The 16,800-nt window shown below is 46.3% G+C and overlaps 1 protein-coding gene across 1 annotated transcript in view; it reads right to left on the bottom strand.

The window, feature by feature from the left end:
• Positions 1 to 16,800, bottom strand: part of cacna1ab (calcium channel, voltage-dependent, P/Q type, alpha 1A subunit, b) — a 187,309-nt gene that overhangs the window by 133,603 nt on the left and 36,906 nt on the right. The window contains exon 3 of the mRNA XM_040146391.1: positions 6,500 to 6,802. Coding sequence (XP_040002325.1) covers positions 6,500 to 6,802 — 303 coding nt within the window. The remainder of the gene's footprint in view (positions 1 to 6,499; positions 6,803 to 16,800) is intronic.

The raw sequence follows: 16,800 nt of genomic DNA, 5'->3' as shown, positions 1-16,800 counted from the left end.
TGAACAGATCCGCTTGCTCCACACCAGACGGATGAAGCCAAGCCACCAGCTGATCCGTTAGTGAGTGAGAGGGAGAGACAGAGAGAGAGAGAGAGTGTGTGTGTGTGTGTGTGTGTGTCTGTGTGTGTGAGCGTGTGAGTGCGTCCATGCATCATGTATATGTTTATGGGTGCATAAGTGTTAAATCAATTGATTTAAATAGCAACATACATGTTTCTGTGGCTGGCAGTCGAATAGTATACATCTGTATCTGCGTGTATCTGCGTGTGTGTGTGTGTGTGTGTGTGTGTGTGTGTGTGTGTGTGTGTGTGTGTGTGTGTGTGTGTGTGTGTGTGCGTGTGTGTGCGCACGTCTCCTTCCAGTACCTTATCTGATTAGCTGGAACTCGTTCATTTTTCTTCTATAGTAACACAGTAAATTTTCACAACACACAAAATCTCTCTCTCTTGTTCTCACTGAATCACAACAAAACATTTTCTTAAAAATAAGCAACAAAATCTGCCAAAATGGCCCCATCTACTGCCTCCATCACAAATCAACATATTGGATTGGTTTTCTAGAATTAAGCACCTTTTTCCTCGACTGTAATGGAGCCATCTTCCTTACTCTGTCTTGTTTAGAGATACTGACTCTCATCTCTGGAAAACCGGCAGCCGGAGACAACTTGAATTACGGTCCTGGTTGAAATGATTGGCACCCCTTAATTTTAAAAACATAATTTAGAAATCTCCCGAAATAAATGCAAATTAACCAATTTTGTGGAGAATACTTTAACAAAATGTCCAAAGTTACTGAAAAACAACAACAACAAAGAAAAAACAAATGCTTTCATATAGTGAAACAAAAAATACAGACAAAATGTACACGGCTCCTCAAACAAAATAAAAAACAAACAAGACTCACCTGTGCTTATTATCCTGTGTTCACGCTGCCGTTGTTGCCAAAGGTTCTGCAACCAAATATTAGTCAAGGGTGACAATAACTTTCGTTGGTTTTTTGTTCGTTTTTGTTTGTTTTTGTTTTTGTCCAGTAACCTTAGACATTTCACGAAAATGGTTCCGATTGTACAAATTTGCTTCCTTTGCATTTATTTCTGAAAAATATTCTAATTGCTGTACTTAAAATTCAGGGGTGCCAATGATCTCAACCAGGACTTTATCTCGCCCCAACTGGCAGAATATTATGTCGTCTGAGTTTTTTTGGTCTTGTTTTTGAGTCGATCCCTCTACTAGTTCTAATACTATTTCATTTTTTCATTTAACCGTCACATTGATTATCTCAGGATCAGATTTTGACAAAATGATCTATTCTACAGCCACTGACTGACCCAAAAAAAGGGGGGGGGTTGCAACACTCAGTTAGAGGTTACTGAGACAAGGTGACATTCTCCTTCCTGACTGGTCCAGGTGGTGATGGTGGTGGGGGGGTCCTGTCTTTAATCCCTTCTCCTCTCACTCTCTCCCACCGCCCCATACCGTCTACCTATCTCCACCCGTCCTTTCCCTCACATGATACCTGGAAGCGCGGCCAGAACCCAGCTAGGAAAGTGTGAAACCCACTAAGACAATGAACGCCCAGAACAGATGGTCAGAAAGAGAAAGAGAGAGAGAGAGAAAGAGAAAGAGAAAGAGTAAGAGAGAGAGAGAGAGAGAGAGGCAAATGTAGAGATACCATCACCTTGTTTGATATTGTGCTGCTTTGACAACATATTATATAGATTTGAAGTAAACTAAAGTAAATTGTGAAGGATGAAGAGAAAACGTCAAACTGGACTGAGTAAGACAGACAGAGAGGTGGAGACAGACAGTGTCAGAAAGAGAAAGAGGGTAAGTGAAAATACTAACTGATTAACAAATTAATGGACAAACCTGAGGAAACATAACAAATGTAGATGATGCGCCCAACTCCTTACATTCACACAATAGCAGCGGATATAAAAACATTCATTTGCTTTATCGTTTGCCAATTTTGTGGAAATTAGATCAAAATTTGTGCTAAATTTGGATGGAAACTTTGCTTACGACACTTTATGCTGGTTTTTCCTTTGATTTGTCACCTATCTGTACTTCCGGAAATTGCGTGCTTTTTTTTTTTTTTTTTTTTTTTTTTAAACACTTTGTACGAAACAATACCGCCACTACAGTATCTAAAATTGACTCGAATTGAAAGTGACAGACGACTAAAGACAAAATGGGAAAGAAAAGAGCGATAAAGAGAGAGAAGATGGAGGACAGAAGATTTAAAGCAGGATTGCAGGGGGAGAAGTGCAATGGAGAAGAGGAGATGAAAGGAGTACAGAGAGAGAGGGAGAGATAGAAAGGGGAAGTGGAAGCGGGAGGGAGGGGAGGGAGGTATAATGAAGTCCTCTGGGTCTCTGGTGGAAGAAGCCACAGCGCCTGCCAGCCAACACAGCCTGGCTCTGTACAGATGGCAGCATGCTGGGAAACGATCAGTTCGCTTTCAAATCAGGAAGTGGATGTTCTTTAAAAATCTGAAAATGTTTGACAATTAAAAAAAAAAAAAAAACAGTACAAATTCTGTCCTATGCTGGTGTTTCTGTAGCCGCCTCCATGTCCACAAACTTTTGGACCTGATGCTTAAACGAGCCTGTTAACTCGTATGTTTCGTTTCGTTTGACCGAGTGAAGACGATGCCGTTTGAACTCAGGTGGCCCCAAATAGAGCCTCAGTTCCCTGGGAGTGATCTGCGAGCAAGCAAGTTAGAAGTAACTGCTCATACCGGAGAAAATAACCATGAACGCAGGAGATGGAAAAGTGACATATTCAACATTTAGCCAAAACCAGGTTCTTCCCCAAACCTTAAAGCAGGTGGGCTTTAGTTGCCTGAACCCAAACAGCGGGACTCATGACCCTCGTCTTATGCACCAAAGTCCTGCTCTTCGCACAGGTCAGGCATCCGCCATGACCTCCTCCCTAACGAGGTAAACCTATAGGAACGTCACACTTTCTGGATTAGGAGAAAACATCGCCGGTGAACATAATGGCAGGGCAAGAGCGGAACAAACGCCCAGGAAGAAGGAAGATTCGACTCGCCCTGTGACGCCAGAGGCTCTCAGCTTAAATGACTGGTTACCGGAAGTCTGTCCAAGAGACGGGCTTGTGGTAATTCATGTGACTCTGCAAGTTACAGTCAACTTTGGAGTGGGTCAGTGTGGACGTGAATAATCAAGAATGCAACTCAGTAAACTTTTTAATTTGGTTCAGGCTAAAGAAAACTAGCTACAGGTGTGACTGCACCAAGAATTCTGGTTTTATTATGTGGTTCTTTAATCCATCAAAAGCCAACCGATCACATTTTTTTCTATGACTGGCCAATGACTAGTGGGCTTAGTTTTGAGTTACGGTCACCTGCCTTGCTAAGTGGACATTAGCTGCGATTTTAGTTTTTTGGGTGTGAATGCGTTTTTTTGGGGGGGGATTCGATTTGATTTGGTTTATATTCATTTTTGCATCTGTTTTTAATTTCATATAATTTGATACCTGTATACATCACTCTGTCCCACCAGTCCTTGATCAGTTCATCACACGTTGGGGTTGACGAGATTTCAAGGAAACTCATTCATCTCACCAGCTACGTACATTTTTAGAGTGTGGGGTTCATTGTTTTCACCTTGCAGCCAACGTGAGCAACATGGGGGGGGGGTAAATAAATAAAGAAAAATCTGTAAAGAGAGAACAAACTCAGTTATTTTTATAAGCTGATGGATTTCCTAAAAATGTTTTTATTTCTGCAGAAAAGCCAAAACTTTTTGGCAGAGGGAAGAAGAACCTTTCCAAAGGCTCTCTGCCAAATCACAGCAGTTCCTCCCTTCCAATAAAGTCCTGTTTTTTTTTTTTCCCCAAACATGTACTGGTTTCCAAAAGTGTTTCGATTGGTGAGAGAATATCCGGTGACATTTGGATATCTTATACCACATTTGGGATAAAATGAATCCTCTTTCTCTGTTGACTTAGCTGTTAGGTTTCATAGTTTTCCCAGACAGGACCACAGGAAACAGGAAATGTAAGTTTTTACTTACACATTAATGGCCTGTACGGAAAACATCTGTATTCTTAACTAAATACCTGCTCTGTAGGGTACAAGCATCATGATGTTGTATGTACTAAAAGAAAGGGAAGGAAAGAAAAGGAAGGCAAGGGGGAAAAAAGGAGGGAGAAAGGAAAGAAAACAATGAAGGCTACTTCGGTTGCGCTGGGATGAATATTAATATGTGGTTTGGTTAATTTCAGATTCAAGTAAAAGATCTCATGAAGACATTTTTAAGGCATAAAATCACAGAAACCAAACTCACAAATACACAAACACCACCATGACCACAAATGCACTCTCTCACACACACACACACACACACACACACACTTATGTGACCCACCTGACTCTCACATCATTTAAGGCATTACATGGTGTAACGGGTACTAATCAACAGTATCGGGCTACCTGAGGGACTTAGATCAGCTGACCAGGGAGATCTTTGTAGTCTCTCAGTAAACATAAAAAATATTAAAAAGGGCTGATTTTGAGCCTCCAAATGCTTTTCCCCCTCACACTCAACTCATGCAATCTATTCAATCACAGCTTTAAAATAGCTTAAACATTTTCAACAAGGTGAAATCTGTGTAGAAAAAAAACCAGTTCACCATTAAAGTGGCTGAACTGGCCCTAAAAAGACCATCATGGAGGCAGCTCACCCTCTCACTCAAACCAGCCACCGAGTGTGCGCCATGTTGCCGTGTAAGCTTCCTCTGAAGTAGCACAAATTGGTCCTTAGTATAAGTAAAAAACCACCATAAACACGTAATTACGCTGGGAAAATTACGATTACTTTTATGGTAAATATAAGCAAGGCTACATATTTTCCATATCTTTTTTTTTTTTTTTGATAAATCCATTGATCATTTGGTCCATAAAATGTCGGAATATAGATAAAAAAAAGATGATCAAAATACCCTAAAGTGTAACCTCAACCCCAAAACTTTGAACCTCAAAAGACATTCAATTCATATTCACGTCAGACAAAGAAAGACCAAACATTTTCACAACTGAGAATTTGCAACTTGGGAATATTTCGCATTTTTGCTTGAAAAATTACACAGAAGATCAATCGTTTGTCATAGTAATAGTTGTTGATTATTTTTCTGTCGATTTGCTGATTGATTAAACACCTGATCGCTTCAGATCTAACGAGAACCTTCCCCTCATCTCGCCAGTGCATTATCTACAGTATACTTCTACTTTGGATGGGTTCCTACATTTCCCAGAGTGCCCGGCAACAGCCCCAAGGGAACAGCTGTACAATTGTTATATTATGTTGTTTTGCAACCTGGGTAGAGAAAGCGACGGAGGGAATCAGAAAGACAGAGACAGAGAGTTTTCATGTTGGGGAAAAACAAGTGTTACGCAAGGTTTTTGGTTTATTTTAAATGTCGCGTCCTCTGGTCAAACTGAATTCCCCACTTGCGAAGTTACTGCTGGCGTAGAAAATTCTGCGCCTTCGAAGAGTTCTCCCACTGTAACTGACAGACATGGGGCGCCAAGTGGCAGAACACAAGCCGGACTACCAACAAAGGGAGCAACCTCTGGGGCCTCCGAAAGCCCCGGTTGGGGTGCCCCGGTGGCCGGGGGGGGTAACCGTCATCCCCTCATCTCCTGTCAGCTCTCTACTGTTTATCTAATAAAGGCCCAAAAAGAGCTAAAAACTGCACCCCCCCCACCCCCCGAGCAACGACATAAGCCCTGAAGCCGCTTTGTACAATGGATTTAACAGCCCCCCCTTTTAACCAGGACTTAAAACCAGGCCAGATAAGGGTGTCCGAGGTTGTAACAACAGTGGACCGACCTGTCCTGACAGTTACAGCTTTTTCCACTGCCGTCCTGCAGGAAAGCCCATATATGGTCAGTAGTAATTAGAGAGAGAAAGAGCGAGAGAGTCATTTCCTCTCCCTTCAGGTTGCGTGGTGCTTAAGCCTTTATAGTGCTGACATCAGCACTCAGCTCTGGCTACAACTACAGCCCCAACACACACACACACACACACACACACAAGCGCGGGTCACTAACAGGATCGAGCTAAATGCCGTATCCGACATGCATCTTAATCACCAGCAGCATCAACAGGATGCCGGTGTCATGACAACCAGCATCATCATCATTATCATCGTCATCGACATCATCATCTTTCACTCCACCGGTGACAGTGCAGCCTCGAGGCCAGCGGCTCTGGACGCAGGAGCGAAAGTGAGGTGAAATCACGTGTTCTCCCGCGTGTCAATCAACAGCACACAGCAACAAGCCCCACAACATGACTGGCGCGCGCACACACACACACACACACACACACACACCAACCACAAGTTTCATCGTGCAGGTGTTGGCTAATTCTACACCAAACCACTCCACACCGGACTAGGCCCCACGTCGCCCACCACACTACAACCCCAGTACCTTGGCTGGCTGCTCGGCATAGCTTATGAAAGGATATGGCCACTCGGTGATCTTCTTGGCGTACTTCCTCACCACGTTGTCCTCGCTGAAGAGGAAGAGGGAGCGGTTGACCGTGAGGCAGCTCTGCCGGACGGGTATGGGGTTGTACAGGGCCATGGTCCGGGCTCTCTGGGCCATCGACTGCTTGTACATCCGCTGCGCTCCGGGGGGACCCCCTTGCCTGCTGCCGCCGCGGCCGGGGCCCCCTTGTCCGCCGGCACCCCCGCCGCCACCGCCGCCGCCGCCGCCTCCTCCTCCTCCTCCATACCTGTTGGGTAGCTCGTCTCCAAAACGCGCCATTCTGCAGACACCAAACGCCAGAGGTTAGGAAGGAGCCGGGGGGGAACCTCAGAGTGACACCTCCACATGCCACCACCCCATCAGCCTCGGCTCCAAACACACATGCAGGACGGAGCTGGGTCTGGCTCGCTCTCTGGCTGATCGCTCCGTCTCTCTTCTCCTGCTGTCTATCTGTGTCTCCTTCCCAGATCTTCAGCGCCGAGAAGATACCTCCATTTGAGTGTGGAGAGGGGAGGGAGGGAGGGAGGGGGGTGAGGGGAGAGGGGAGGGAGAGGGAGAGGAGGGAAAGCGTACGGTGTCTCTGATCGTGTGTTTGGAATATGAATGGGAGATAGAGCGATGTGTTTATGTAATTTCTGGCAAATCGATTCTCTGACAGGAAAGAAAGAAAAAAAAAACACGACTGGTTTTATTGGCGGGTGAGAAAACTCCAAAATGTTGGAATTTGTCAGAGCAACAGCCTTTTTCTCTCCGTCGAAAGGAAGGCATCCTGTTTTTACTCATCACCACCATCACCATCAACATCATCATCACTATTATTGTTGTTGTTGTTGTTGTTGCCGTTGTGGTCAGGAAAAACCTCTCCAAGCGCGAGCCGGTTCTTGCATTTCCACAGGCAAATAAATCGATAAGGATGCATAGCTGTGCGTTGAAATAAATATTGCAATCATCTCCACTAAGCAGGCTCCCCTGGCTGGAGACTGCGTCTTTTCTCCCCCTCTCAACAGCCTAGTGCATCTTGACGGGATCTTGCAGTTGTCTCTTTCCCTTCCCCGGGTCCCCTTCCTTTTTCGTTTTTTTTTTTTTTTTTCCTGCGAGATAAAAATAGATATAGATAAGAGTGAAACCTTTAATAATTCATTTATTCTTGTGCCACGTATCCGCAGTGTTGGATGTGGCGCGGCAGATATCCCCGCTCGCCACCTCTCACCGCCACCACGACACTCGGGTTACACGCAAACGCCAACCGAGGGGGGCTTCCCCAAAATCCGAGCCCGGTGACATTTGTTGATATTTGGTGATGGACGGTGCGGCATCCCCCCCCCTCCTCCTCCTCCTCCTCCTCCTCCTCCCCCTCCTCCCCTCCTCCTCCTCCTCACCAAGGCGTCGGTCACTGATTTTGGGCGTGATTGCGCGCACTTTGAGACGAAAATACACCGGTCCTCAACCTATCAATTTATATCTTCCCCCGCTTCCCTCCGGGGGGGGAAAAAAAAAAAAAAAAAAAAAAAAAAAAGTTGATGAAATGAAAAAGAAAAATAATGTCCACAACAATCATCTATAATCCAAGGCTGGGAGAACAAGAATCCCGGACGGGTAGAATCCGGAGGAGAAGAAAAAGACCACTGGGGGAGGCAGTATCATCACCATCATCAATTCTTGGTCGGAAAATACGACGGCGGCGGTGCGGGTGTGTTGTAGCCGCGGCGTGCATCTCTTCCTCCGCCACCGGGCAGAAACCGTGCACCGTCCCCGCCCAGCAGCATCGCCCCAGAGGATCCCCGAACCAGAGAGAGGCGATCGACCCCGCAGAGCCCCGGCAAGTCCAGCGTCTCTTCTCTCCCTCTCTCTCTCCCTCTCTCCCTCTCTCTCCCTCTCCCTCTCTAGCTCTCTCTCCCTATGCCCCCCCCCTCTCTCTCTCTGTTTTTTTTTTTTTTTCTTTCCTCCCTCGACCACCCGAGGGGACGTGAGCCAACGCGCAGTCGGTCCGGGGGCTGTGTTCCCGTAGAGATCAGCCCTGGAAACGACGAAACCCGACGAGCGGAGCGCCTCTCCGGCTCTCTCTCGCGCTCAGCCAGCCGCCGGGGTCTAGCCGCGCGCTGAGCATCTGATCAGTCTGACGGGAACCGAGCGCCGCGCGCAGATCCGCGGCCAAGCCTTGCAGCGCACGGCGCACGACGCACGGCGCCTCCCCGGAGCCTCCCCCACTCCAACCCACTCCCCATAGCGCACGATCAGATGCATGGGCATCAGTTGGGTATGGCGAGGTACGGCAACCAGCCTTACCTTAACCACAGGGAATCTAAATCCAATTTTATAATCCCAAATAAAGAGTATACATCAAGCGAAATGGCAAATGTGGTTGGAAGATCAAAAGAGGTGCAGATTTCTGTAAGATGATAGTTTGGTCACCCGGGTCTCATGGGTCATGACCGCCTCCTTTGATTAATCGGTGCGTTCGAAAGTACTGGTCGCCCCTGGCCCCTGGACGCGCTGGGCTTTGCTATAGCTGATGGGCTTTTGGCAAACTGAGGCCCCCCTTGAGAAATAAGTTGCTCACGGCCTTCTGGCATGGCCGCCAAGTGTCAAAAGCACCGGCAGCACGGTCCAGTTCGCCCCGTTCAACCCACCTGCCGAACAGAAGGCCCGGCCACGAGCAGAGGGGGTGAGGGGGAGGAGGTGGAGCGGGGGTGGGGGGTAAATGCAAGAAATGGTAGATAAAAAGTGGAATTACAGCCTGGTTTCCAATGAACCCCGCAATAGGATTCAGGGGCCACTTTGGGTATCCAGAGGATTTCAGGAGGATCCTCCCAGTAAAATGAGATCTAAAGTTCTTTCAGTATTTTCTGGAGAACGTACAAGGATGAATATTTTCGATGAACATTTCCAATGTCCCTACTTTTATCCCCCATCTGAGAGTATGGACAGTTATGTAATCCTGTAACAAGCCAAATCTACTGGTACCAAGTAGATTCCTTGGGACAACATTAGAAAAACTTCCCCGTGTTTGGCTTGACCATGCGATTCCGGGCTATGTGGACTCCCGGAAGGGGTTTTTGTTTTTGCAGAATTTTTTCTCCACTGATAAATGTATGAAAAAAGGATGTTGCCAATGAACTAAGTTGGACCAACATTCGGTCTGCATGGCCAGGGAGAGTTGGAAGAGTTGGAGTTTGGAGTTTTGTGGTTTTGTTTTATTCGTTTATTTATTTATTTGTGCTTTTTTTAGGGGGGGGGGGGGTTACTGTTATTTTGAGGACTATTTGAAAGAGCTTTTGTCTCCCTTCATTCCTCCCCTCTCCTCCAAGCCGTCTGTCAGTCTGGCTCTGGCATCTGAGTGGTCTTTGATGCAGTTCGGCAAGCTGTTTGCCTGGGCTAAACCGACCAAGCTGTCACCTCTCCGGAGCAGGAAAACGAAGGTGGAGATGGGAAGGGGGAGGCGGGGGCTGGTGAAAAGCCACGGGCGCTCACTGGCCAGAGAATCCCTTTCAGACTGCTTCTTTTAGATATTTTCTATATATACACAGGCCACTATGAATAAAAACAAGAGCAACTACTGAGTTAAGAAACATTTAAAAACGTCAACTTTGGCCACCTTAGCACTTCGACGCCATCCTCGGTCCTGAAACAGCCACTGACATCTTTCCAAGGCCTTTTGGCGCTGGCCAAAGCGCTGAAACCAGAGCGCAGAGCACCGTACACCACCTGCACACCATTGGAAGAGATTACCTCCGTCGTGCATCCGGGTGGGTTACTGTACCTCCGGCCATCTGTTAAATGCCGGGAAGTGTTTGCGGGGTTCTTGTTCTCGCCGGCGGTCTCCTCCACCGGCTACTTTGGCGGGTAAACCGCCCGTCGCTCGGAGGCCCGATTCTGTTCTAAGAATTAGTCGGTGGGATGCTCAAAGTGGGCCATATGGTGGATTTCTGGGACGGGTCTGAAGGCAGACTGCAAGACTATGAGGAAGTCAACCAAGTCTCATAAAACTTTGGTGACTTTGGGGATGACCTGGTGGTGAGCAATGGGAAATGTACTAGCAAAAATCATTGCATCTTCTGTTTTTTTAAACATGTAGGCGACCCCCATTTTCTCTCTCGGTGTTTCGTTCTCATCAAGCTCTTTGCCGTAATATGTCGAAAACTGTGAAATGAGCAGAAAGGCAGGTTGTGTTTTACCACAGATAGTGTGAAGACTACCTTCCGTCTACTTTACTTTTCAGAACTTTTTCATGCATTCGTCATATCAGCTAATAAGAAAAAAAAAAAAGAAAGGTTTGAGCAAGTGATACCCACTTGGTCAAGAAAAGCAGGAGTCCTCTGCACTGCAGTTTAATTTAGTTAGATGCAAGTCAAATGACGGCGTAGCCGAGAATCAAAAAAGGAGAGAAGACGGTTTGCCGCACACCCAAAACTCAGCTGGAGACCCACTTAAAGATAATGCTTTTCCATCTACGGAAGCATTTGTTTGAGTACTGGGGGGAAAACAGTGTGTTTCACTGCTTCAGCGCCAGCTTTCCCTCACTTGAGTGATCCTGATGAAGCACACACGTCCATTTTTCACTCTGAGTACATGAGAGTGCAAAAAATAAAAAACAAAACAAAAATAAAACAATGGTTTATGCGTTGGTCTTGGCCATAAATTAAATGGTTCAAATAAATCCCATCTACATCGTCAAATCCTTTTCTTTTTTTTTTGGTTGGTCTCAAATGTATCTTGAGACATTTTCCCACGATGCAGTGCGGGTAATTTAAAGCTGTGAGTGGGCTCAAGTGTCACCCAAGTCCCAGCGCCACGCTCTGACTTACAGGATGCGTTTGCAACGTCGTGACGCTTGCGCATCGCCGGATCTGCTCGTCATTTCATTCCCGTAGACCAGTGGCTGCTAACGGGCACGGTAAAAGCCCGTTCCCGCTGGCGGCGCCGGGAGAGGGAGTGAAAGCGAGTGTCGGGAAGAGGTGGGGTGGTGGGGGGGGGCGTTGCCGGTGGTGGGGGACGAGCCTGCGTGTGATTTGTGCGATCATGGGAAACCGCGCGGTGGTCGAGCGCCAGATCTGACAAGCTGCCCCCACGTAACTTACTGATAATGAGGGCGGACAGAAAAGAAGGTGACGGCTGGAGACATTTGGCTCTCGCCCCCCTTTTCCTTTTCATTTGTTTTTTGCACACTGGCATGCCTCTTATCGATGCTGCTGCCGCCGCTGCTGCTGCAGCTGCTGCTGCTGCTGCATGCCCACACAGCTTTCCCAGGTTCTCTCCCTGTGAGTGGGTGTGTGTGTGTGTGTGTGTGTGTGTGTGTGTGTGTGTGTGTGTGTGTGCTGCTGAGAGAGTGTCGTGCTGAGGCCCTGATGTGCAGCATTGTCATTCAGGGAGCATTCACGCAGGCAACCCCCGCAGGAAGCCCTGGCACCTCCCCCTTGAAACGACGCCCCCTCACACACACACACACACACACACACACACACACACACACCTCCCACCCCACCCTCGTCCTTCTCCCCCCTCCCTTTCTGTTCTCTGATCTCGCTCAGCAGGCCAAAGCTACAGAGCTGAGAGGTAGAGGGGGAGAGCAGAGAGAGAAAGCCAGACAACGCAGCAGGGTTGGGGCCAATTCACGTTCAACTCAAAAAAGAAAAAAAATGACAATAGACATCCTGATTCACCTGGGAATGGGTCTTTCGATTCTAAGAGATTTACTCCAAAATGAGATTTACTGTAGAAATGGTGGCGACTTCTCTGTGAAAAGCACTTCAGAAATAATTGTGTTTTATAAATGACAGGAAGCTTAAAGCGGCAATAAATGTGATTCTGATTTTATTGAATTTAACTCGAGCGAGCTGTGTTTTCCTTAAATGCAAATTTAGTGCGGACTCAGATAGACTCGGGTCCACAGAAAAGATCTCCTGCAACTCTTTCAGACGTGAAGCTGAGAGCCGGGCTGCCAGCAGCTCGTTCTCTTCATTGACCACCGCGGCTGCACTTTTTGTCGAATGACAGTTTTAATTTTACCCTCTAATGGCTACGACCTACGATAAATATTGCTGGAATTTAAAACACGTCAAGTAAAATGAGCGAATCACACACAGAAAGGTGACATTTTTGTCCGACCCATGAACCAAAAAACAATAATCCGGGAGCAGTGTAGCGCTGCAGGCTGGGTGTTGATTCTCAGTGGGATCAGCGAACTTTTCATATCGGAGGGAGTGATTTGTTCCATTGTTCATGTTAAAAAAAGAAAAAAAGGGTTGCATATGGATCTTATAATGGGATTGGAAGTTCAAATGTTCATAGAGATCAGTCTATCAATCCAAGAACATAACTTCATCGCATCGTCATATCATAGTTATGTCGTCAGGGTCATCTCAGTCTCAGGCTGGGAGACTTGTTTCATGGGAAGCCTGTGTGACAAAGTGGGGGCGTGTAGTCTGAAAGCAGGGCAGGTCTCGTGGAAAGATGCTCCCGACGTGAATTATGTCAAAAGTGTGGGATGCCGTGTATTTGGAGCTCGATCCGTAACTAGTGTGTGGAAGTCGAGGTATTTGAATCCACCGCGGCGCTGATCTTGAACGTTCATTTTAGCCTCCCTCTATGGAGGCGCAATGCTGAATTGCTGAAGAGAGTTTTTCGTCGGGCGACCCCCTGAGCATGCTTGCGATCGGATGGAGTGCATTTCTAAAAACCAAATACAAACATGTAAAGGAAGTGTTTTGAACAATATGCTGCACAGAGCTCACCCTCGAACAGTCTTCCTGAACAGGCAGATGCCAGAAAGCTTCGCTGCGAAGCTAGATCTGGAGTGAAACAGAATGAAACGCACGGCCTGATGAACAACTTCCAAGCGACACCCGCAGAGGAGCTCTCTTAGCCCAGTACAATACTGAGGCCCCTGTCCGGAAACGTCCGGGCGTCGACGGGGAAGATAGAGGAAGGGTGGTGATGAAAAGCAGCCGCCATGAAAGCTATGAAAACTGAGGGGACACGTCTGAAAGAAAGATCAGTAGAGATCAGTAAACCCAAAGACAAATGGACCTGAGGGGCTAAAAACATTTTGATCTGGTACAATTCACCAGTTAGTACTACTACTATTGCCTACTGCTGCTATCACTCGCGATGTTAGTACTTTTACTACTGCTCTTACTTGCTCCCGTTAGACCAAAAGGCTCCTACTTCGGCATGAGCTACTGCCGGTGTCGACCGCCCCTGCCTGTTACTATCAGCGCCTCTACCTGCGCTTTTTACTGCTACGAGCCGCGTCTGCCGCCGCTCACCTGCACCCGTGCTGTGTCGCGAGCACGGCACCACAGTACAACTAGTGCAGCCACTACTGCGCACTACAGCTTTTTACCTAAATCTATTTCAATACCAGAACAAACAAAAAAAACCCGAACAGGAATCTCTGATTACGGAAAACACTAAAGAATCTGGTTCTTCATACAGTGGATGAACTGCAATTAATGTGTGTGAACCGGAGACTCTTGACTCCTCATTATTTATGCAAGGAATGCATATTAGACACCATTCCCATCATTAAGCTTTGATCTGTAAACGTTTTACCAGGAATCTTTGCATTTCCTCTCATTTCTCTCTCTCTCTCTCTCTCTCACACACACACACACACACACACACACGTAACTACTTACAAGAAGAGAACCACAGCTGCACGACAAAGAGCTACTACCTAGTGTGTAACACAGACACACACCAGTCAAAGTATTAAAGTTACAAGAGAAATGAACTTCACTTGTCTTTATGTAATGCTAAAAGTTACGTTGTTTTGTAATAAGGAATCAATTTTTATTCTATTCTATTTATATAATTTATTCTTAAATTTGTGTAGGCTTTGATTTTGCATCTTTAACGTTACTGTGTGTTCAGCTCACTGCAGTATATTTATTATTGTCCATCTTAACAGATTTTACTGCGTTACTGGCGCCGTCGTGTGCCAATTTTAGCCCGGGAACTTTAGCAGTCATCTCGATTTGGTAAATAGTTTCATTTCTTTTTCCTGGCACCAGTTTGAGATGGACTAAGATTGTACTTCCGGATGCGGCGGTGAGCTGCTCGGTGCTCTTGTCATCCGTCTCGCTGACTGTTGAACTTTACACTGGATGCAGGTCTGACGATCCTTTTTCTGACAGTCATTCTTCTTTGACTTTAAATTCATAATCTGCATGTGTTCGCCCACTTTTTTTTTTTTTGCCTCCCAATCACATTTAGGGAAACAGCGTTTAAGTGCATCCTGGCCACCCTGACCATACCAAGACTGACGGTAAACATGTCCTCGACGTGTCCTCCGAAGGCTGATGAAATGCAACCAAATATGGGACTGCAAAAAATTTCCAGCAAGATACACCCACTGTTGAGGTCCAGTTACTTTAATGGCATCCAGACAAACAGAGAAAAAAGTGATTAAGCATCAGAGAGCTGGCGTCCCCGAAGTTTTTAAATCAATCTATTCAGACAAGTTGTTTTAGACTGGTCAAAGCAGCCGTGAGGGATGTTTCTAGTATAACGATGTATGGAAATGACCACGCGAAAACAGTGTGACAGGTGTCGAGCATAGCGACGAACCTACAGAGAGACGTCACCTGAATCCGGCGCTCGCCTCGGCTTTAGGGAGCTTGATAGCGAGTCTGGTAGGGACCAGAAAGAGATAAAAGAGGGGGAATATACACAAACACGAATCCAAATGAACTGTCAGGTTGATCATTAACTGCTGGATGTGTAAACAGGTAACTGTTCGCTAACATGGTCTCTTTACTCAACTTTAAAAAGTTCCCAAGTGGCCAAAATAAAACAAAAACAAAAAGAAAACGCAGGTTAAAGTTACAGATACTGGTTTATTTACATCGAGTGCACCATTAGACATAGTTCTGTTAAGATACATGTGCGATGGTGTGTTGCTGCTAAGGGATTGAGACAGTTTGATCATTTTGACCAGTTCAGCACGTTGGCCCTGTCTCTCTCACTCTCACACACACACTCTCACACACACACACACACACACACACACACACACACACACCTACACACACACACACACACACACACACACACACAGCTGAGTTTTACTGGACTTCATGCATCGGACGAGAACAACAAGCATGTACGTAACATTTGGTCACATTATGCTTCTTTGAAAGTCATGTGTGAATGTGTGAATGTGTGTGTACATGTATGTACGAGGTATATTCATGAAACTCAGCTCTCAGTGTTCATGATCATTATGTGAAGTGCGTGTGTGTGAGAAAGAATGGTGGTGGTAGTGGTGGGGTGGGGGTGTGCAGACAGGCAGAAAGATATAGCCAGCGGATGTAGCGTCCAAGCTTATTAGAGGATTGCTCTTTTTTTTGGCCGCTTCTCACGCCAACTCAACCTGTATTAATTGATTGGCTGGTTAATGGAAGTGGAGAGGAGAAACGCAGGAGGGATGAAGAGGGGGGGAGGAGGAGGAGGAAGAGGAGGAGGAAGATGAGTGTGCTGGTCTCAGCTAATGGGCCCAGCTCTGGTGTGTGGAGTAAGCATTCTAGTCAAAGAATCAGCACTATAGGATGGACGGAAAGAAAGAGAGGGAGGGAGAGAGGGGGGAGAGAGAGAGAGAGAGAGAGAGAGAGAGAGAGAGAGAGAGAGAGAGAGAGAGCACGAACAGCAGAAAAAAGGAAGACTGAGATCAGAGACGCAGAAACTGACTCTGAAGGAAGGAGAGAATTTTCATATTCTATAATGAACTGCATCACGACACCTCAGAAGGTAAAAAAAATACCTAAGATCACCTTGAATATACACAGACATCCACACACAACTGTGAAGGAAAAGTTGGTTTATCATGTATTCACTTTTTGGTGATGCTCCTGTAGAAGTTTCAAGGTCTCTCCCAGGGGCCTTGGACAGATGTTTGAGGAGTCCAGGGGGGGACCTACCTATGGAGCAGCCTGTAGCTGTACCATTCTGGGTAGAAGTAAAGAAAACCAACTGGGACTGAGTTCTTTGTCTCAAGAAACGCTACAAAAGACGATTGTAAGACTCCCCTTCGACTTCTTGTGATGAGGTTTGTTTGTCTCCTATATTGTATCTCACAATATATTTCACTTTAACCGTGTCGGTGTCCTGGTGTGTTTAATTGTGTTCAGAGTCTTCTTGAAGAAAATCTTCCACGACACAACACACACCGCAAACGACGCCTAAGCACTCACAGCTATTACGATAGTCGACTCTTACCCGACTCAGTACTAGTTGTGTATTTACACATTTACGCCCACTGTAACAAAACGCCTTTTTTTT

This window comes from Xiphias gladius, chromosome 15 (genome assembly GCF_016859285.1).
Source record: "Xiphias gladius isolate SHS-SW01 ecotype Sanya breed wild chromosome 15, ASM1685928v1, whole genome shotgun sequence".
Taxonomy (NCBI): domain Eukaryota; kingdom Metazoa; phylum Chordata; class Actinopteri; order Istiophoriformes; family Xiphiidae; genus Xiphias; species Xiphias gladius.
This window is presented reverse-complemented; position numbering and strand designations above follow the sequence as displayed.